The following is a 23,066-nucleotide window of genomic DNA, read 5'->3' as shown; positions in this document are numbered from 1 at the left end:
CATCAAGAGGCATTGATAAGATACCAGGGGTCTCCAAACTTTTGAAGAAGACAGGATACAGTGGGAACCCCTCCGGGGAAATACCTACTTTATGCTAGACCAGGGATTTCAACCTTTTAGAGTAGCGAAAGCTAATTCTGATCTATGAAAACTGTCTTAAGCTACTTGTCTTCTCTACATATTAAATAACAGCACAAAAAGGACAAGCCGCTTAAACACTGGCTAGGCACTCCTTGGGTAGGAGTCTCCAAGTGGTTGCTCGAAGCTATCAGTAACTTGCAGACTATCTTGGAGTAGCTCACTGCTGGTCAGGATAGTTTGGAACATGCAGTTGTGAGTTCCAGAAAGGTGACTGTCTGGGACTGCGGCTTGAAAAGAAGCCGTAAATTCACTATAGTTAAATGCCTCACTTAAGAGCAAGTTGTATAGAAGCTTGAACCCTAAAAAAAAATCCTATCATGAGAAGTTTATTTTCCCAAAGTCATCGCACAAATGTATTTGAAGGAGAGTTGTATTGCATTTAAATCTTTTTCTTTTTTTTTTGCTCTTTCTTTTTGTTTTTCTTTCTTCCTTTTCATTTTCAATAGTTATTTATCATTTTATTTTTTTCCTCGCTCTTCATAACCTTTCTTTCTTTTTCTCCCTCTTAATTTTAATTTCTTTCTTTTTTTCCTGTTCTTCCTTTCTGCCTCCTTCATTTTCTTTGTTTTTCTTTAATTATTTTCTCTTATTTTCTCTTTCTCTCTTTTTAACTGTTTAACTTTCTTTCTTTGTTTCTTTTTCATGCTTTCATTCCGTTTCCTTTTCTCACTTGCTCTTATGTTTGCTCTTTTTGGTTTTTGTCTCTTTCCTTTGTCGCCATCTCACATTTGTTATTGCTTTTCTTTTCTCTTCTTTGAGCGCTCTTTTGTCCGACTTCTCGGTTTTGTTCCTACTTTCATTTCCCCTTGTCATTTTCTCTATTGTTTGCTTCCTTCATTCCCTTTTCCTTTTTCATTATTTTTTCAACTTCCTTCTTTTTTTCCTTTCTCCTTCCTTCCTTTCATTGTTGTCTTTTTTCTTGAGTTCCTCACCCTCTATCTTTTCTTCCTTTCCTTTCCTTCCACCCTCTCCTTTTCTCCCCCTTTCTTTTCCTTCATCCATTTCTTCTTTCCACTCTCTCTTTCCTTCTCTGTTCTCTCCTGGCTTTATTCTTTCCTTGCTTTCTTTCTCGCCTTCTTCCTCATATTCTTGCTTTTCTTTCTCTTTTCCTTCTTTCCATTTTCTCTTTCGTTTTCTTTGTTTATTTTTGTCTCTTCTTTTATTCTTCTCCATTCTTGCTTTTCTTTCTTTTGTTTTTTAGTATACTTAACTTCCTAAAGCAATATCTTCATTGATTAATTTGGTTAATCTTGTTTTAGAAGTATACATACCAGTATTGGGGTGGATGCAGTATTGTGTTTTCTTGTAGAGCACTATGAAAACTGCATATACGTGTTCTTAATGATGATCATTAAGAGCAGGCCAAAGTCTGGACATCTACTAATCGACTTTTAAGGCAGTTGGCCAGAATAATATTATTTTTAACAGCATTTGTTAAGTGCATGGCTACTCAAATCTGGCTAACGATCCCTGTTGTAAACGATCCAAATTATATCTTAAACAGATATGTTTTTAATTTCTGAAGCTGAACAGATTGGTGTCAAGTCTAAGATGGGCAGAAAGTTCCATGATTTGGGGGCCAGGTAGGCAAAGAACCAGCCACCACTTCTAGCCCTCTTAATTCATGGAACAATGAGAAGGTCTAGCTTGGTGGGGCTGGGCTCTCTGAATGCCTTGTAGGGTTTTATAAGCTAATGAAGAATCTGTGGGCCTGATTTATATTTAGTGCAGTGCGTCAAGCATAGTGCCTTGAATTGGACTCTTTTACCTATTGGCAGCCAGTGCAGGGTGACAAGTGCTGGACGAGCTGACTGGAATCTAGGCACACCCAGTAGCAGTCGGGCTGCAGTGTTCTGGATGATTTGCTGCCTGTTGATCACTGCGATGGGGCTGCCTAGAAACTGAGAATTGCCAAAATAAAGGCACAATATTATCAATCCCTGTTTCAGTGTTCTTTGTAGCTCTATGGGGAGCCATTTGATAGTTTTCTACAAGGCTCGAAGGAGGCCAAAGCAGGTGTCTGCGACTTTTTTCGTTTGTAGAGCCATAGAGAGATGACTATCCAATGGAAAACCAGGACTTTTCACCTCCAATTTGGGGAAGGATGGTTTCCAGATAATGAAAGCCTTTCAGGACTAGCTATCATAATTAGAATAGTGTCATCCCATGTATTGCCTAATGAAGAGGTTACAAGCCTGAGTGAGTTTCACGAATCGCATAGGTCTTGTAAAGAAGAGTAAAGAGACCTAACTAGTTCTTGGGGACCGCACAAATAAATCTTCAGCAATTAATGGTGTATGCTGGCCACAGCAGCACTAGGTGCTTTAGGAGTAGTGTTCAAGTGGCTTGCCCTTTTTGTGCTGTTATCTAATCTATATAGTAGTTGTAGCCCAGGGCGGATTTCATAGATCAGCAGTAGCTCTTGCTCCTTTAAAAGCTGGAGAGCCTTAGTCTGGCTTAAAATGAGTATTTCCCTAGGGGGTACCGACTGTGTCCTCACATCTTCAAAGGGGTAGATGGTCTCTCCCTCATAAATATCTACAGTCTTCTCCCATCCTATATCCGTCCAGTCTGCTGTTCTAGCTTCTGAATATAATTTATGAAACTCATGTAGACCCCACAATAGAGCCTGACTGGCTATACAGACCCATATTCCTGCCACGAGAGAGACTTTTCATGACACTCCTAAGATCCATGCCACCCAAGTAAAGAACCGGTATCTGAGATTTAAGTCTTCTTGGCATGCACTTAATAATTGACACTCTTTTCCAGTGGATTTGGCTAAACACCATGGCTGATGTTGCATTTGGGACACATGTCTGGCACTTCCAGAATCCCGTTATATAGTAATTTCAATGTATCCAGCACAATCATGGGGCAATGTGAACCAATACAAATGAAGAGAACTCACTTTATAGTTTCTTGAACAGTCTTCTATCCATGTTAGACATAATCACCACCACCCCCATATACATATGTTCTATCCCTTCCATTATGGTGTTGGGTAACTTATTCAAAACATAAATTGAGTCACCAATTCTATTGATTGCTTGACCCAGGTTTAGCTGGATAATATCATAAGCCACCTGCCAGCATGGCACATACTTTGAATTGGTGATCTGCCCTTGAGCATTTGTCCCCACCGTATGCAGTCACAGTCTCAAAGGAAACGTGATTTAGCCTCATTATTGCATCCCATATAGATATCCAACTCCTCCAGAATCCTTACCAGGTGTGGGGCATACAGAACAGGATTATGTTTAAATATACCAGAGTATTGTCTGTGTATTGGGCACTCGGTTGTTTGTGTGACTGATTTTAACCTTACCCCATGCTTCCATCTGCATTCTTAATACATAAGCCAAAGACTACATCACCAGGGTGAACTAATGGGTCTAATGGGCAGCTCCTGCCCGGAGACCCAGTCCTAGCCTCTTGAGTACCTGGGACATAAACTCCCATCCTTCTGTATCAAAAAAACCTCTCAGTATCCAGTAAGGTGTTGGCATAATCCCCTCGAGTCCTACTCAGAGAGTATTTCACAGGTGCCAAATCTTCTTAAATTGTGTATTGTATTATGGCTTGAGATGGAGTTATTACTGAAGGGGTGCAAAAGTTTGGAGGGAGATGAACTCCACTCAGTAGAGACTTGTTGATGTAGAAATGTCCCTACACAGCATGCAATGGTTTTGAGGGACACCAAGTTGAGAATAGCCAATGCTAGGCATCTGATCACTTGGTAGGGTATAGAGATAGTCTGGCACTAGGTTGTGAGTTTCTTGTGGGTTCTCTTGACCCTTGATAAGGAACCAGTGCAGATAACTCCTTGCAAGTGGGATATGTTTGACACACTTTAAGCCAGAGATCAGTGGGGCACAAAGTTTTCTGAGTGTTCTGCAGGAAGGCTTCTGTAGATGCTTCTTCAGCAGTAGCAACAGGACTGGACCAGTACACTGGCTAAGGTCAAACTGTTAGTGGTAAGGTTTAGAGAGATATAACCCATAAGGACACACATGGAATAGAAGGCGTTCTTCATGACAGTAATGGCATGAGATTCAAACTCTAGATTGTCTCCCGGTTGGGGAGCTTTAAACATAACACTTCTGTAGTATGCATGCTATGATTTCAGCAGATCAGTGCAGCTGTTATTTGATGTTTTGCTGCATCCACTACTGTTGGTCGATGTCCTCATACACGTGAGCCCCTCAATGTCAGCGACAATGGTTAAGATCTCTCTTGAAGTTATGTACGTAGACAAAATGACCACAACATTTATACTGTTCTCCGTAACTCTGTAGGTCTGACTGGCAGCGTATTGAGAAATATAAGCATCCAAATAAAGATTTGTAGGATCCCCGAAAAACACATTTTTAGTTGTTGCAACCAAGTCAGATAACTGATTTATTTTTTAGATACCGCAGATCAGGAAAGCATGTGGAAATTTTGAGTGGGATGGTTTTCCTCTTCCACCTACTCTCGCAGTGATTAACAAGAATTCCTCTCAAGCCTGTTAAAAGCCACTGCAGAGATGATGCTTTAGCTTTAATAAGTCTTCTCACTGGCGTATGTTAACGTTGTGTGGTACAATTTCTGTTCTGAAAATAGACTGTTAGGAGGCAGAATAGATCTCAAATGGATGGTTCGTGATTCTGTATTCGTACGTGGAGTGGTTAAGCAAAGCACGATGTGGATCTTTCGTTGGTAGAAGTAAACTATGGAGAAGTTATCACACAGTTTAACTTAAGTCTCTGAACATAGAATCATGAAGTAGATTACACCTTCAGATCTTTTAAATCTCTATTTAAACGTATACCATCATCAAATGATGTGGCAGGGATCCTAACTTCAAGAAGACTGTTTTCAGCATAGTTGAAAAATGTGAACGGCAGAATAACAGACAAATGGATGAAGAGGGCCGGCGGAAAGCCCTGATTTAGGTACACTATACTCCAGACCTAACCTAACACTAGATTTCAATATGGATCCAAGAAGTAAAGCTGTGACTACAGCAGCAGGAACAATTACATTGATACAAAACATTGTCCACAGAATTATCATTGGGCCAAACATAAAATGTTAGAAAAAATTATCAAAGGTCAATCAACTATGTCAGAAACTTTCATTAAATCTATTACACGTATTGGAGTCCACTGTACAAAAGGCCAGAGTCTTTCACTGGGATTCACATTCCTTTCTACCCAGTCAAAAAGGTTCTGCCCATGTCAAACAGTAAAAATCAAAATATACCAAAACATAAAATATTGTCACAGTCCTAAAGCAGCAATATGCAACTTTGAGTAAAAACTTTAGTATTCCTGGAAATTATAGGTAAACTGCTGTAATTTAGCCAAACCGGAAAAACACTATCTTTTTAAAAATGTAAAACGGGGTTGGGGGGTGAATCAACCAACACACAGCAGCAAACACTTCTAAAATTAATTTATAATTTAAAACATCCTTTAGAAACCAATAAAAGTCCTGCCAGCAGCAGTGCCAGACATGCTAAAACAGTAGGTAACAGTAGAATAAAGTTAAAATCTCACATTCCAGTTCACCCTTAGAATAACTATTTAAATTTTTTACATACAATAATGAAGTCCCTGTGTAATACTCTATAATGGGTGATTTAAATCTAGGCCCTTTACAATGGAAAATCTCAACTGAGCGGGAAAGGTCTGGGATAACTAATAGTTGGTTGTGATAAGTATAATTCGTTCTTTGGAGTTGCCAGCTTCATTGCCTGGTGCATGAATTTAACTAAGGCATTTTACGTTTGCAAATTATCTCCATTTAGGGAATATCGTACGGCCACATTAACACCGCAGCAGCCGCTTTTTAGGAAACTGAGGCTTAACCGCTTAATTCTTTCACAAAGCTGTTTGGAACTTATGCATACAATGTGTGTCAAAGACCCGTTCTTATACCCGCATAGACGGCAGCTGGTGTTGGAATGGATGTAAGTAGACCATGCCTGACGGAATTCTTGAACGTGGAACTAGGAAAAGCTGTAACCGTAAAAGGAGCTTCTAATGGTTTTGGACATACTAGTTAGCAGATAGGCCTGAATTACATTGTCTGTATAGGAATCAACTGTATACGAGGACATCTTTTTACCTTTCAAGGTGCCCAAATGAGCTGATTGTGAAATAACTTTAATTTGCTTTTTCAAAATTTTCTTAAACTGTGCCACACCACAGATGTTATCATCCTGTAATGTATGAAAAGTAAGATAGGTTTTTCCAAGGGGCATGTTTGGCATGTTTTGGCATAAAATGTGGCCTCTGCGTCAAGCTGGGCAGTCATCCTAGAGTTTCCAGGTATGGTGGATCACCTTTCTTAAGGATCGGATGAAGGCTGGACCTTTGCCTTGATATGGGAATGCAGTAAGTTTGCAATGCATAGGAAACTAAGTTTGTTAGAAGTGGTGACCAGTAAGCCAAATTAGATTTGAAAAGGCTATTCTGGAGACCGTTGGGTCATAGGGCACAATCTGATTTGAACCCCTTGATTATCAGCCTCATCGCATTGGCTTTCACAGGGGAAGGGTTGTGAATGGACAGGACTACTCCTGTCTCTGATCAACATATATTGCCTCAATATGGGAGGGACATACTGGCCCAGGGATGTTGTTGCCGTGCTTTGTGGGATGCAGCAGACCAAGTTTATTTGTAAATACCGAAAACTCCTTTATTGAGCCTGGTTTGCTAATTTCCACTATCTTTATCCACTGAGATTCAGTGTAAGCTCTCATTGCCTCCCCTATCTTCTGAATGTATTGTTTTTGAAGTGTCTGTACCCTTCTGTTATTCAGATTTAGAGATAGTGCTCCAGCTTGTTTTGCCTACTTATTTAGTTTTTATCTATTGCTCTCTAATTTCCCGAGTGAAACACCCAATCAGGATTTTAGCTCTGTGGTAAGAGCAATGTCTGTTTCTTAGATTCTATGAGAAAATGTGTAATAGAATGTTTGCCAGTTGGAACCAGATACGTGATACATTTTGCGGCGGGCTCCCCGGGTCGTGAGTAGCCTGCGGATGGTCCCTAATGCTGTCATTATCAAGCCAGTTGTTTATCTGTGTGTTTATGGTAGAGGACCACCTGATTGAGTTTGAGTTAAAACATTTATAAAGGGCACGTTCACCTGGCGGTTTCATGGCGCTATGGTGTACTGAACCTCAGAGAACAGGAAGGTCGGGAGAGAAATAGAGTGGATTATAGTGGGAGGGCTTGTAGAAAGAGAAAGGTTTTTAACGCCTTTCGGAAGTGAGAGTAATGGGTGGAAGATCTGAGGTGGGCCGGTAGAGAGTTCCAGAAAGTTGGGGCGAGTGTGGAGAATTTTGAGCCCCCACACTTTTTGCGCCTAAAGCAGGGAACTGTCAGCAGATGTTGGGAGGATGAGCGCAGTTCCCTGGCGGGGGCATAGGCTTTAATTTCCGAGGAGATAAAGGCAGGGGCGGATCCGACCTGAGTCTGAAAAGTGATACATCCCATCTTGAACTGGGATCGTTCTCGGATGGGGAGCCAGTGCAAAGACTTGAGGAGCGGGGTAACGTGATGGAATTTGGCCAGGTTGTAGACTAGGCGGGCAGCCTGGTTTTGGATCAGCTGTAGTCGCCGCATACTGTATGCGGGCATGCCACAGTATAGGGCGTTGCCGTAGTCTAAGCGAGAAATAACCATTGCCAGGACAATAAGTTTTAGGGCTGAAAAAGAAAAGAAGCGGGAGACCCTACGGATGGTGCGAAGTGAAAGAAAAGAAGAGGACACAGCTGAACTAACCTGGGAGTGCAGGGTGAGTTGATCGTTGAGCTTGATCCCAAGCGTTTTCACAGAGGAAGATGGAGAGGGGGGGGCCTTGGGAGGGAGGCCAAAAAATGGGGGTCCAGGGACTGGAGCAACCGCCTGTCAAAACCAGCTCGGTTTTGTCTGGGTTTAATTTCAGGTGGTTGTAGTTCATCCAGTCCCGGATGAAGATCATAATAGATTGGAACTTGGCCATGGACTCAGGGGATGGTGACAAAGAAAAGATAAGCTGGAGGTCGTCCGCATAGTTATAGACGGAGACCTCCATTTGCTGAAGGGCAAAAATGAGGGGGGCAATGTACAGATTAAATAGAAGTGGGGAAAGGGAGGAGCCCTGAGGAACCCCGCATTGTACCTTCCGTGGATCCGCCGAGAAGTCACCCAGGCGCAATGCTTGGGTGCGGTCCCTGAGGAAGGAGGACAGCCAGACCAAGGCTGAACCTCCAACCCAGGCCGCCCTGACACGGGAGAGTAAGATGGAATGATCAACCGTGTCAAAGGCGGCGGAGAGGTCGAGGAGGACCAGGGCCTGGGGAAGGTTGGTGTCCATTCCCTCTCTGAGGTTGTCGAGGACCGATAACCCCACAGACTCCGTGGAGTGTGCGGGGCGGAAACCGGCCTGACGGGGGGCTAGTGCCCCGTTTTCCTCCACGAAGGTAGTAAGCTCTCTGGTCACATGTCCGTCCAATACTTTCCCCAGAAAGGGCAGTAGAGAGATGGGGCGATAGTTGACCAGAGCGGATGGATCAGCGCCAGGTTTTTTGAGGATGGGGACAATGATGGCTGATTTTAGAGATGGAGTAACAATGCCCTGAGACAGAGAGCTGTTAAGAAAAGTAAGAGGGGGTTGCACACAGATCGAGTAGATGTGCCTGAGGATGTGAGCAGAACAAGGGTCTAAAGGGGAACCTGATTTGACCAAGGGAAGGAGGGAGAGGAAAGTCTCTTCAGTTAGGAGGGGGAACGAGTCAAGGCGTGCCTCGACTGATGAACGCCGAAGGTCAAGAAAAGAAGGAGAGGGGGGATATTGGCTTTGATCTTTGAAATTTTATCCAAGAAATAAGTATTAAGGGAGTCGCATAGATCCTGGGAGGGGGAGGGTTTGAGGGTAACTCTATCGGAGTAGGCGAGATCGTGGACAATAGAGAAAATTTCTCTGGGCTGGTTTACGGCAGCCAAGATTTTTGAAGAGAAATAGGCCGTTTTAGTGGTCAGAATAGCTTTTTTATATTGAGACAGAAGGGTGGTGTACTGAGCTTTAAGGTTAGGGCAATAATCTCGTCTCCAGGCTCGCTCAGTATGACGGACTGTAAGTTTTAAGGCCTTCAATTCCCGTTGAACCAGCGGTTGGCATCGTTCGCACGCCTGGAGGACAATCGCCTGAGGGGGGCGACCGAGTCGCAGCCTGACAGAAGCCAGGAATTGATAGAATCGGCTTGTGCAGAAGTTGACAGACCGAGTAAACCCGGACTGGAGGAAGAGAGTGTGGCGGACAGAGAGGCCACATCCACCTGGCTCCAAGAGCGTGCCCAGATGTTTTTGGGAAGAGAGGGCTTGGTGGCTGGGCTAAGCTTTAGGGAGAAAGAGATCAAGAAGTGATCGGACCAGGGGCAGGGGGAGATGGACAAAGAAACTATAGGACAATTGAGGGACCAAATCTGATCAAGGATGTGGCCCTGAATATGAGTAGGGGAGTGAACGTGGGAGTCGAAATTGAGGGAACGAAGGGTGTCCGAAAATTCTTTGGAGGAAGAACATTCTGCGGGGTCAGAGGGCCAAAAATTGAAATCACCTAATACCACGATGGAGGAATTGTTGACCGCTAAGGTGGCCACAAGATCTTGGAACCCGGCGAGGAAGAGTTGGGAGGGTTGGGGGGGACGATGCATGAGCAAGCAGGTAAGTGGAACTTTAAAGGATAGGGAGCGGACAACTAAGAAGTCTGATGAGCCAATGGAGGAAAAGGTTAGAGGCTGAAAGGGGAATTCTCTGCGGGCGATCAGGGCGACACCACCGCCCGATTTGCCGGAGGGACGGTCGGTGCGCAGCGCGTAATAAGTGGCGGGGAGAGCAGCTAACAGGGAGGGAGCTGTCACAAAACCAAGTCTCTGTAAGAAATAAGAGATCTGGTTTGTGCGAGTCCAATAAGACAAAAAGTTCATGGCAGTGCTTAACTGCTGACCAGGTGTTCAGATGGTAGATGGATAGGGTAGTAGGGTCAGGGGAGAAGGGCTAAGGGGGGGAGGGGCAAAGCAGGGCGTGAACGAGAGAGATGGGGAAGGGGACGAGGCAGTCAATCCCAGTCTGTCGATGTGCTCATTCATAGGGTCATCCAAAGGCCATGGGCCTTGGAGGTTATAGAGTTGCGCAGAGGAGTATTGTACGATCTGGGCATGGTGGGGGGGCCCTAGGCCCGGCCGGTCGCGGACGGGCGCAGACGGGCTTGCCTTAGGCGCACCTTCGGCGCGCAATCGTCGCGCCCGCTGCGCTCATCCGCTGCGCGTCCGAAAGAAGCACATGATTTATAGTGGGTAAGGTGGTGGCGGGGGGGCGTGGCCTCTGAAAAGGGGCGTGGCCTCGGGGCTCGCCGGAATGGCGGCAAGAGGTGGTTTCAGTGCTGAAGCCGCGGCAGCGTTAAATCCGCTGTGCGGGAACTCGAGTCAAAGTGGTGAGTTAAAAAATACAATTTATTCAAGTGACAGTCAAATTTGTTAAAAAGATCAAGTCGCGCTCCCGGCTTCCGCCTCAGGAGGTTAGTGCAATCTGATGTGGCGCTTGTAGTCCGCGTCTATTTATATGCGGCGGGGGCGAGGCCTCTGAAAAGGGGCGTGGCCTCGGGGCCCGCCGGAATGGCGGCAAGAGGTGGTTTCAGTGCTGAAGCCGCGGCAGCGTTAAATCTGCTGTGCGGGAACTCGAGTCAAAGTGGTGAGTTAAAAAATACAATTTATTCAAGTGACAGTCAAATTTGTTATAAAGATCAAGTTGCGCTCCCGGCTTCCGCCGCAGGAGGTTAGTGCAATCTGATGTGGCGCTTCTAGTCAGCGTCTATTTATATGCGGCGGCGGGGGCGTGACCTCTGAAAAGGGGTGTGGCCTCAGGGCTCGCCGGAATGGCGGCAAGAGGTGGTTTCAGTGCTGAAGCCGCGGCAGCGTTAAATCCGCTGTGCGGGAACTCGAGTCAAAGTGGTGAGTTAAAAAATACAATTTATTCAAGTGACAGTCAAATTTGTTAAAAAGATCAAGTCGCGCTCCCGGCTTCCGCCTCAGGAGGTTAGTGCAATCTGATGTGGCGCTTGTAGTCAGCGTCTATTTATATGCGGCGGCGGGGGCGTGGCCTCTGAAAAGGGGCGTGGCCTCAGGGCTCGACCGGAATGGCGGCAAGAGGTGGTTTCAGTGCTGAAGCCGCGGCAGCGTTAAATCCGCTGTGCGGGAACTCGAGTCAAAGTGGTGAGTTAAAAAATACAATTTATTCAAGTGACAGTCAAATTTGTTAAAAAGATCAAGTCGCGCTCCCGGCTTCCGCCTCATGCCAAAAGCTGTGAACCTGAAGGAGTCCCAGTTGACTGAAGGATTTAATGACTGGTCGAGATTTAAAATGTACAAACTGTTTGAGCGACATGACCGCTTTCCAAATGGGGATGATGGTAAAAGAAGAAAACCAACCAAAAAATTCAGCACAAACTAAAGTGTAGTCTGGCTGCGCTTCTGAATCTAGAGAAGTGCTTATACCTCATAGGGACATCTCCCTCAATCCTGCCATTTAAAAATAGGTTATAAGCATGTAGCATCCTACTTAGCTGGTGGCTCATCAAGTCACTATGTTGCGCAGGGGGTAGAGCACAGGGAACGTCCCTCAGTTTATCAATCTAGCTGGTTATCGGATCATCCGAGGTGTCATATGCAAGATTTGAATTCAAGTCACCTGTTAAAATAATGCATCCATGTGGGTTTTCGGATACGCAATCATTAAGAATTACCAGCAATTGTTTGATAGCCTCAGTTTTAAGCTTGGCATTGGGGTGCAAAAATACATTTATCAGAACCAAGGAAACAAAGGAACTCCTACCCTCTTTTAGAGTGACGGTAATTACCTGAATATTGTCTGAACCAGAATCTATGCGGACAGTTACAGTCCAGTGTATTCGTGATAAAGACACATACACCCCCCTTTGCCTAGCTGCCACCGCCGTTGCCCTTCATGGCATTCACTTGAAAGGTAGGGTACCCTAGAGTGGCTGGCAGCTCACAGAGCCAAGATTCTTGTTTACGAATAATGTCATCCTGTGCCAGAAAAAAGTGGGAGTCGCCATCTTTCTGTATTTTGGACGAACCTGCAACTTTCCAGGATAGCAAGAAAAGAGACTGCGAGTTAGTCTGTGGTGCAATGGCAATGACTGTGGAATAAACCTCATCAGGCTTCTGATCGGGTGAAATGTTGTTGCTGCCCTCGAGTTATTGAATCTCAATTAATTGCTGATGTTACCCAACCCCAGTCCAAACTCGGCGGCTGAGAGTTCGTCTGATTTTGTTTGAAAAACATAGCTCTCTCTGTTCCCCTCGTGTAGTTTATTACCAGATCAGTTTGTGCCTGTTGCATCTCTGATGCACCTATGGGATGTTTTTTTAAGATCAGTTTCTGGCTGCTGATGGAAGCCCTCTGTATGTTTCTAAATTGACAAAAGCTTTACTTCTGTTGACAATATTTGTTCGCCTTGAGGTCTTGATATGCCTCGAGGTTTTTACACGGGTTCATCATTCCCACAGTCATAACTCAGAAGTTGTCAGATTGCAACCTTAACGGTGTCCTTGGTGAGGTCTATGCAGTGTAAACCCCGTCTGAGTCTAACTGGCAAAAGATTGTCTGTGGTTAGTCTGGTTTCTGGTCTCTGGTTAAAGACCTCTGATCCACGTTGCAAACTGCTCTGAGCCATAAAGCTCCTTCAGCCATCCTTCCGCACACCCCAACCAAGACTACCTTCCCTTACTTGGGGGGGAACAGTGAAGTGTGGAATCAAGGGTGAGGCAAAATTTTGCAAAATTGGGTGCAGTTCCCCAAAGCCTGGAGGCTGAGAAACTACGGGAATCTAGAGTCAGGCCCAGGCTTGAAGCAGGACCACCAACCAGTGCCTAGGAGGCCCAGAGTGAGCTTTCCTGAAACTAAGCACTGAGCCCAAGGCAAAACGAGGGCAATTAAAGTAAAAACAGGAGAACAGCCAGCCAGGGCAGAGCGGGAGACTTTACAACTTTACCCCTTCAGTCCACCAAAAACCTAACTTGCTTTCCAATTCTCTCCCAGCCCCCTAATTAGAGCATGGTATTTTTTCTGAGGGAGAGCACGTGCCCCAATTTAAGGCCGCCTGAGCAGTGGTATATTTTTTTCTTGTACACGTGTGCCTTGTTTTAGCTTGAAGTTTTGTTTGATTTCAGTAGCTTTGGCTTCTGTATCTCAGGTTGGCTCATTTCATACCTATGGCTCAAAGGAACTCTGCAGGCCTTCTCTCAAGATCTCGAGCTGTATGAGGCAAAAAGTTATCTGTTGACTCTAATGGTCCGTGCGTAGATTCCTGGAGGTGGACTACATATGACGTGCGTGTACAGGCACATGCATAAAAGCATGGTTTGTCTCAGTCAAATTGAATTTAAGTTGAACACGAGGTGATGAGGCATGAACAGGCAAATGAGGATGCATAGAACATACACATTTGTTTGTATGAAATCCAGCCGTCATTGCCTTCTAGTTATGTTTTGCGCTCTACAAATACATGTACATACTTGAATACATTACTATATGTTTGAGAGCTTTCACATTCAAATGAAAAGCTGACAGGTGATATTTGTGGATATTTTGAAGATGACCCTTTGACCTCCCCTCCCTTCCATCAAAGGCATTTTTCTGTGTTGAGTCTGCTTGCTATCTTCCATTGCCATTGTGCTGCAGATTTGACTATGGTGATACTTAATACTTTTTTACCAGTTGCTCTTAAAACTGGATCATACTGAACCGTATACGGGCCCTTGTGGCAAGCAGAAGTGCAAACAGTTTCAAATAAATGTTTTTACTAGCTCTTTCAGGAGCCATTTTCCTCTCCTAAGAAACAATACCATATAAATATAATACAAATCTGGGAGAAAAGACATCTGCCACTACCAGACTTTAACAATGCTCCTCCTGAGATCCATTTTCATGATGGCTACAAAAGTTTAATTTGGAAAAGAATTTATTGTAAGGTTTTTTTTTTTTGGAAACCTTTATTGTGCGATTAGAAGCATACAAATACAGGCCTACAAACAATCAGGCCGACCACGACACATTATGAACGCACATGAGTCAACATTGAAGTTCCCCGGCAGTCACCCAGTGGTGTACAGGCAAGCAATCAAACATTAATAGGCCGAACGTGACCGCTAGAAGCAGGATTGAATAAGGTTAATGTTATAATATAATAGGAAGTATAGCAGGATCAGTTGCAACTTTCAACATCGGAATTCCCATGGCGGGTTATATGTAAAGCATTGATACAAAGGGGCATTGATAAATGGAAATAATAGCAGCAAGTGACAGGAATCAACTTATGGTAGCCCCGTTTCAGATCAAGTCCCACCACGGCCCGCCACACACCCGTCACCACCTGAATGCGTGCTAGCACGGATCAGAAGAATCAGAGCAGCAACGTAGTAGCATCCACTATACTAACCCAAATAAAGAGAAAAAAAAAAAGGGGGAGGGGTAGAGAGGAGAATGTCAGAAAGAGGGAAAGAAAGAACGCGGCGCCACTGCACTCGCCCCACGGCGAACAAGCACACAGAACTGGAGGACCCGCTATCGGGGCAAGGCATGGAAGACATGATATATGTGCAGTCAATATCGTGAAAGCGGGAAAGCGACCCCTGCACCACCAGCTAACATTCCATGGAAGACGAGCGCAGACACAGCGTCCTGATAAAGGGATACAAAAGAGCCATAGAACTAAAGAAAAAAAGAAAACCGAACATCAGAAAGACCCCGTCCCTCCCGCACCACCCTGCACCCCTGCAGAAGGCTACGGCCTACCCCCCCAGCAGCGTGCCTGTCACCCTAAATAGAACCCGAAATATAGAAGAATCAGAAAGTAAGAAAAAGAACACAACAGACCAAAAGAAAAAAAAAAGAAGGGTAAGGGGAAAGGAAGCCAGTGGGAGAGGAGATCTGCAATCGAACATTCAGCTCCTACCCCCCGCCTTAACACAACTGAAACCCACATCAAAGCGAGAAAGACACAACCTCAAATATCAGGAACAGGAAAAGGAGTCGGCCATATTGTCACAGTTGCGGGTAGTCCTCATCTACGTACAATAACCAGTAGTCCGCCGAGGCAATTCCTTCTCACCCCTGTCCTTTCCTGATCATAGCTTTCGTGCGTAATAAAGTGGTAGGTAGCAAGCAGTTCGGCATGGAATGCCCACAGGACCAAAACTGGGCAGGCCAAGGGTGCAGGCCAGAGGACCCCAGTCTCAAACAGCAAAGCAAGCAGTGGCTGCAGCAAAACAGACTGTCAAGTAGTAACATCAGGAGCAGCAAATAGACTGGGTGCGGCCCGGCCGTCCAAAAAAGCGAGGTGACCCCTGCAAGGCAGCCGCGGGACCCCACCAAAGCAGTTCGAATCAAACATCCGCAGAGCCCCCCAGCCAGATTGGAATGGACGGGCCCCGGCGTGGGGCCCTCGCTCATGTTCGCCACAGTCGAAGCTTCCTGGAGAGTCGGGGCCGCTAACATACAGTCTCGTAGAGGCACGGCGGCATAACTCTTCGCAGCAGCCGAGGGGGGCAAAGCAGCACACACCATCGGTCGAGCCGCATTCATTGGGGACGGGCCAACAGGCACGGCGGCAGAACCGCTATCTCGCGTAACAGCGTAGAAGGCCATGGCCGCACGTAAAGAACATAGAGCGGCAAAGACATCACCGATCGTGGGCTCACGCTCACAAGCCTCAGCCATCGTATAGTTCGACAAACCAGGTTCGCCGCCCCAAGCAGGTCTGGGACCCGGGGCGCCGGCGGCCATCTTGTCAGTGCAGCAGGGACTCTCCGCTCCTTAACTTCTGGACCGGGCTATCGAAGAAGGCCCACCGGAGTCTCCTCGAGCCCCAGTAATGGCAATCTTGGTGCAGAAAGATGGGCCACCAAAAAACAGGGGTCGCCGGCGCCACCGTCTCACGGGCGCCGCCCGCCGAGTCCGGGCGGAGGGCTTCAAGATGGCCGGACAAGGCAACAAAGGGGGGGGACAAGCCTCCTGTGCGGTCTACCCCCGGCCGAGGCGGGCCGCGCCCCACCACAGAGCCCCCGGGCCACTGGAACAACCGCACAACGGCCTCTTCAGCCGACCCCTCTCCTCCACCAGGGGCCGGCGTCAACACCCCACTCCGGCAGACTTTCGCAGGCGAGTCCCCAGCCTGCACGCCGCGGAGGCTCCAGGACAAGCAAGGGCACAACTCCAGATCCGCGGCACCCAGGAGCCCCCGGGACGGACGGTAAGTGCCAGCAATGTTTCACCTTCCCATATTTAGCCGATTGTGTCTCCTCGGGGCAGGATGAGGTACAGGATATGCGTTTCAGGCAGGAAGGTTGACGGAGCCGAGCTACAGTGCGGCCATCACGGTCGAGAGCTTGTATTGTAAGGGTTTTTGGAAATTATTGAAGGTCACAATCACCACAAATCAATAGTAGCCCATGTTGACTTGAACCCCATGCAGGGGTTTAAGGGAACCCGAGGCTCCCACAGAGTATGTGGTGAGTCCCCTCACATACAGTCAAAAATTTGGGGAAGACATGACGGGTAGCTGACAGGACACGCCATCCTTTCCCCCAAGGGACCTAGAAGCCGGGCCTTCCTGTACCTCTTGGGATGCTGAGTCCTGAGTTATGCCTCTGGGTACATTCATTCTTAATATTTAGACTTAAAATCTCAGGATATAGGACAGTGGCCAAATTTGAAGGTTACATTCATTCAGGCGTACAGGTTGACAGCTATTTTAGAGCATTTATGCCAGGAATTGAATTTTACTATTGCCATCTGTTTACCTCTGGATCAGGATGACTTATTTCATCATTGCCTCCACCGAGCTATAACTTCTTTCGAGGTACAAGAGGCTGTTTGGGAAACATTAGGGAGGTAATGGAAAGACTTACATAGGGTAATGTTTCCTGGCTGTCTATCCATGAATCATGTCCTACTCTTTACTATTCAACCCTCCCGGTCATCCATCATGGACCTATTGGACATTTTCATATGCTCATTCAGAGGATAAAGATACTGGGTCTACCCTAAATGTTCTTACGCGGCTATTCATTTTCTGTCAGAGATGCCAGATATGCAGTGTTATACATCTTAATGCCTCTTGAAGAGGTTCCTAACCTGTTTGCAGTCATGTAGAAGGGCAATAAGTTTTGATTTGAATATGGTGGTGAAAAATGATAAGGTTATCGATGATAGAAATTGTTCTGATCAGACATCTGAATTGCAAATGGACGACCAACCTCCATTACCTCTCTCTTTGTAATTCTCCACTTGTCAGACATCACCGTCAATCTGCACCATCTGTACTAAGCAAACCATTTAAAATGACAAGCACCTCACAGCTGGTGAATCTTTATTTTATATGTCTCCTGCTGAGGTGCTCTGGAGCTAAGGCTTGCCATAGTAGGCTATCGGCTTCTCCAGAGTACACTCCTGCAAGGGAGATCATCTTCTAACAATTATCTTGCTGTAATGTCTTGCTGGAGTGCTGGAGTCATGGTGGTCTAGTTATATATAGGCAAAGGAAACACCAGGATTCCCTTTCCCTGCAATGATGTCCTCTTTTCCTTTTCAGATATTTTTTTCTACTGTGAAAGGCACTTAATAATATAATAATAATCCATATTTGTATAGCGCAAACATATCATCCCTTAAGGTGTCAAGGCGCTGGGGGCCGTCAGGGATAGCTATTGCCCAGAGTCACATGGTGCTGAGCTGAGCTGGCGCCGGCGCCCGAACCATGAGCCACACACTCTGGAGTCAGCCGCTCTGGCCGCTGCGCCACACCTCTCCAATGTTTATCAGGTCCTCATTTTGTTTTGAGGGTGTATTTCAGCCGGTAACATGACTTTCACAATTGTGAAAGTCATGTTATATGTATAATGGTAAATGGCACAGTGAGTTCCCTTTCATAAGCTTCTCGTGTGTTAGGATGCAGTGTAGGATTCATCTTTCTAATTATGAGTGGTGCGTTGATGTATTTTGGTCATTAAATCCTGCCTTCAGATTTTGATAAGAAGGAATTGGTTACCTTTGGTTAACACCCCTGTCACTGACTCCCCTTGAACTGGGTTTGGTGGGCTCTACTAAGACCCATGTTGATTTACTATATTGAGCAAGTTATTGGATTAGGGAAAAAATCCCAGGTTCCACGGAAAGGTATGTGAATCCTTAGTCGAAAGAGGCCCTTGTTTTGCAGGACTACTTGTCCTTCACTTGTTTGATTGCATCTGAATTTAGATCTATGACAGGCGTTCTGGAGAGACAGCCACATTTCACCACATAGCAACTGTACCCAGGATTGTTTTACAGGGCCTATACTTAATTTCTGAATGTTTTTTTCTATTTATGTAGTTTGTGTCGCAGCAAAGTAGTCCCAACAACATATTTTAAGTCCACTTCTCCCCACCCTTCTTAGTAGTTTTGTTACAATAGCCTTTCATTGTGTTTCTGAAGGGGATATTTTTTTAGTAATGGGAATGCTATTTTGCCACTATTTCCATACCTGTTGATGCGGAGATGTACTAAAAGACACTTGCCTTTGCATTGTTTTCAGGGAGCTAAAGGAGAAGATACAGCCAGAAATCTTAGAGCTGATCAAACAGCAGCGACTCAACCGCCTTGTTGAGGGAACCTGTTTTAGAAAAATATACAGCCGCCGGCGACAAGGTACTGCAGCAGATTCAATGTGTCAAAATTTTAAGTAAGGTGAAAAAGCAACTGATATTGATGTGGGTAGTGCTTATTTTGGTAAAAAGGAGTTCAAGTTTTTTTTTTTAGAACCTGTCACCAGTCCTGCCAAATGCGGATGATGATGAAATACCAAGGCTGCCTATTCTTGATTCCACCTCATGTCTCTTTCTTCCAACACTCTACACTTGTATTTATATCACACTTGATTTTTTTTCTTCTTTCTGTATCTTTTTTTTCTCCCTTTGTCACCTTTTTATGTTGAGCCTACCAAGAACTTGCAGTAGATTTATAGCTCATCCTTTGTTTACCATTGCATAGCTTTGCCACTCTCATTTGCTGCCTTCTTATTCAGTGACTAGCCTTGCTAAACGTGCCCCTCCCCTGAAGCACAGCCTCCTCACTTGTGTTCTTCAACTGCTCACCTTTAGAGAACTACTTGTTTTTCTTTTTGTTTAAGCACTCTGTGAATGCATGTGGTTTTCAGTTGTCTCCCTCGTGTTCTTCCCCCATATTTCTTCTTGTACTCTCTAAACTGTGTGCTTCTCTTCCTCCCCCATGTTCCCTGTTGCTCTCTTTTACCTGGGCCCTTTTCGCCCTGCCCTTGCCTGCTTATGGTATTCTAATCTGTCCCATGTGTTGCTTTCCCTCATGTGCTGCTTTTCCCCTCCCCCTGCCACTCCCCTCTATTTCCGCCCCAACCACACCTCTGTTGCACCCTGCATTCCTATCTTTTTAATTCATTGTTTAAAATATTGAACACTTTGAAAAGGTGATGTTTCGCTTCTTTTTTCTTTGTTTCGCTTCTTTTTTCTTTGTTTCATTTCGGAAGTGTTCATTCTTGGTCATGCACTTGTGCTTGCGTAATGATGCAGCCACAGTGATATGAGAATCAAAAGATTACCCCATGACTTCGACCTACTCTTTATGATTCTCTTATCAGCCCCATCTCCTTCCTGAGATCTGCCTAGGCCCCTTCCAGTAACCTCTCTCTGAATCAATGTGCATGCTTTGAAGTTTGTAGGAGAGCCTGGCTCTCCTTCCTTCAGTGTGTATCCCACACAACAATCCTCAAATCTGTCTGGAGGATGCCTTTACCTTTAAATGGAACCAGAATCTTCCATGTATTATACCATTCACAGGTACACCTACATACAACACGTGGATACAGCACACAGTCACTGCACAGCACTATATACTAGCTTGATGTAGGCCAAGGGTGAGATAAGCACACATCAGCAGAACTTTACATTAGTGAAACACTAGTCCTCACTCCAAAGACAGAGGTAAAAAGGCCTGTTCACTTCTACTGATCACTACATGGCATGCTGCTACCAAAGGCCTGGCAAAGGCAGTAGCCTTTCACCACTATGATGGTAGTGCTTGGTGTACCCCTCCTGGTCCAAGAAGACCACAATCTGAGGTACAAGCATATGTCATCGTTTACACGCATGTCTGTGTTTGTCCATGACAACAAAAAACAGCCCCAGGGTTCCAGACATCATTACAGCTGGGGTACTCCGAGTAGGATTACATATCCATCACCATGCGAGGGACTTGTCCGTCCCAACACCAATAATATTATCATGTGAGCAGTGCTCCAGCAAGAGTGCCTTGGTCCTGGTATAACCACGACAATGGTCACTTTGACTTAAACAATAATCTGGGTTCAGTGGCCTTCTAAGGCCTTATGGGTCCTGTTGGCACGTCTTGGCACATACTGTACCACTGATGGGTATGTTCCAGCTTATATCATTCTTAATGTAGTATGCTTGTAGTTGCTGAATTAGAACATTCAGATGCTCAAATTAATATATTTATCAGTAGTCCACAGGTGTGAATAGGGATTATAGTGACAACATTCTCTAGTGTTTCTAGGGCCAGAACTCCACTGGCCTCCAGTCCACCTGGTAATGTCTCCCACATGTATAACCTCAGCCTCTGATTAAGAGGCTGAACATATAAAAAGGGAGCTGGAGTGCTGCTTCCAGCACAACTATGGCTTACCAAAGGAGTAGAAATGCCCCTCAACTCACTGGAATTTCTCCTGTGCTCTAGCTATAATATGCATCACTCCCCATGGCAGACTTCAGAGTGTGGCGGGATCCCGCAGACACATTTTACTGAATGATAGATTTTTGTAAGACAGCAGATTCAGAATGTCTTTGAATTCTAGGATTCTGAATTAGAGGACCGAGTAGTCCCTTGACAGGCAATGAAAGAGACTCATGGACTTGCAAGAACACTGTATAGAAATCTGTGAAAAGTTCCACACTGCAATACATTGCAAGCACGACTCCAGAAAAAAGTGTGAATCCTTGTTGTAGTCCTTAAAATGCACCCCACAGGTACATAACTTTTACATGTCCTTACTTCCATTATTTCTATATCTTCAATTGATATGATTCTGATTTATGCTGCGAGCTGTAAAACTGAAGCTGTATGGTGTTGGAGCTGAAGTCAGGTTGCTGGATCATGAAGATATTTAGTTCATAAATGAGGAGTTGCCTTGTTCAAGTTGCTAATTGGGAACCCAGATGTAGTTACTTGGTTGACATGAATGCAGCTATATGGAGGTAGTACTGATCCACTGTCCAATTTCCTTATTTCCATTCCCTCTTGACTGTGATCTGCCAGACAGGTCATCTAGCAATGATGCCCACAGTCTTCTCCGGTTTAGTACCACTCCCAGAGCGCAGGTGCCCCCCAGAGCTCGTCAGCCCGAATACTCAGCAAAGAGCCAATCAGAAAAGGAAGTGGGGGGGGCACACTGTCTGGCATAGCAGCACACAATTAGCCCAAAAGCATTGTGGTAAATGCAGTGCATTGGAACACTCAATTCATTTGAAAGTATTTAGTATTCACCATGGTTGGTGCAGCCAGTGTTGTGTATCTCTAGACATGCGTTTCAGGATTGTTGTCCTTCATTAGAGAGTAACAAGTGAAATCTTTCTTTTCTGTTTGGCTCCTTGCTGAGTTATGGTACGTACCTGTGATCTGAGAGTAGTACTAAACCTGGTAAGACTTTCAGCAGCATTGCCAGCACCCCTGAATTTAATTTGCTTCTCTCTACTGAAGAAAGATAATAATCATGAAACACTTGTCTAGAGATATACAGCACTGGCTACATCAATAATGGTGAATACTAAAGACTTTCAACTGAGTGAGGGTTATCATGCATTGCATTTACCCAAATGCATTTGGGTTAATTGCGTGTTGGTATGCCAGGCAGTGTGCTCCCGCCTCTTTTTCTACCAAAAATTACCATTTACACCAAATAATATATTTTCATGCCACATTACATCTTTCATTAATACACTTTCAAGCTACGTCTGTTTCAATCTCCACACTCCACTGTACGACAGTGCACTCTATACCACTGCAATGTACACCACTCAACTTTAAACTATTACACTATGCCACTCCACTCGCCCCCACAATATGCCACTTTACTCTACCTCATTCCACTCTACCCCACTCCAGTCTACCTCACTACACTCTACTCCTCTGCACTGTATGCTATTATGGTCTGCCACTCCATTTTGACACTCCAGTGTGCACCAATGCACTGTACGACCTTCCACTCTACGCTATTCCACTGTATGCATCTCCACTCTGATGCCATACTCTGTCACTTCACTGTACGCCACTTCAATATACACCATTGCCCTGTATACTAATCTATTGTATGCCCTACACTTTACACCACACCACTGTACGCCACTCCACATTATGAACATGCACTGTAGAATATTGCACTGTCTAGCACTCCATTTTACAGCACTACTCTACGCTATTCCATTGTACAACACTCCATGCCACTCTATGCTATTCCACTATATGCTTCTCTACTGTCACTACAATGTACGCCATTATTATTCCACTCCACTTTACGCAATTCCACTGTATGCCACTCCACACCTCTGCACTCTAAGCTATTCCACTTTACACTACTCCACTCTACTCTACAGTAAGCTATTACACTGCACACCACTACAGTCTACCCACTCCACTGTACCCTGCTCCACTCTACAACACTCCACTCTGCGATATTCACTCTACAACACGCCCCTCTAGGACACTACACTGCACACGACTCCACTTTACAACACTCGAGTCTGCGCTATTACACTGTATGCCACTACAATGTGCCTCACTAC

General features: G+C 45.2%; 1 protein-coding gene across 4 annotated transcripts in view; it reads left to right on the top strand.

Moving 5' to 3' along the window:
• Nucleotides 1-23,066, top strand: part of ELMO1 (engulfment and cell motility 1) — a 1,507,126-nt gene that overhangs the window by 1,401,957 nt on the left and 82,103 nt on the right. For all 4 annotated transcript variants that reach the window (XM_086964835.1, XM_086964834.1, XM_086964836.1 and 1 more), the window contains one exon: nucleotides 18,773-18,885. In XM_086964835.1, coding sequence (XP_086820961.1) covers nucleotides 18,773-18,885 — 113 coding nt within the window. The remainder of the gene's footprint in view (nucleotides 1-18,772; nucleotides 18,886-23,066) is intronic.

Source organism: Lissotriton vulgaris, chromosome 4_1 (genome assembly GCF_964263255.1).
Source record: "Lissotriton vulgaris chromosome 4_1, aLisVul1.2, whole genome shotgun sequence".
Lineage (NCBI taxonomy): Eukaryota > Metazoa > Chordata > Amphibia > Caudata > Salamandridae > Lissotriton > Lissotriton vulgaris.
The sequence above is the reverse complement of the archived record's forward strand: the minus strand, read 5'-3'. Positions and strand labels throughout refer to the sequence as shown.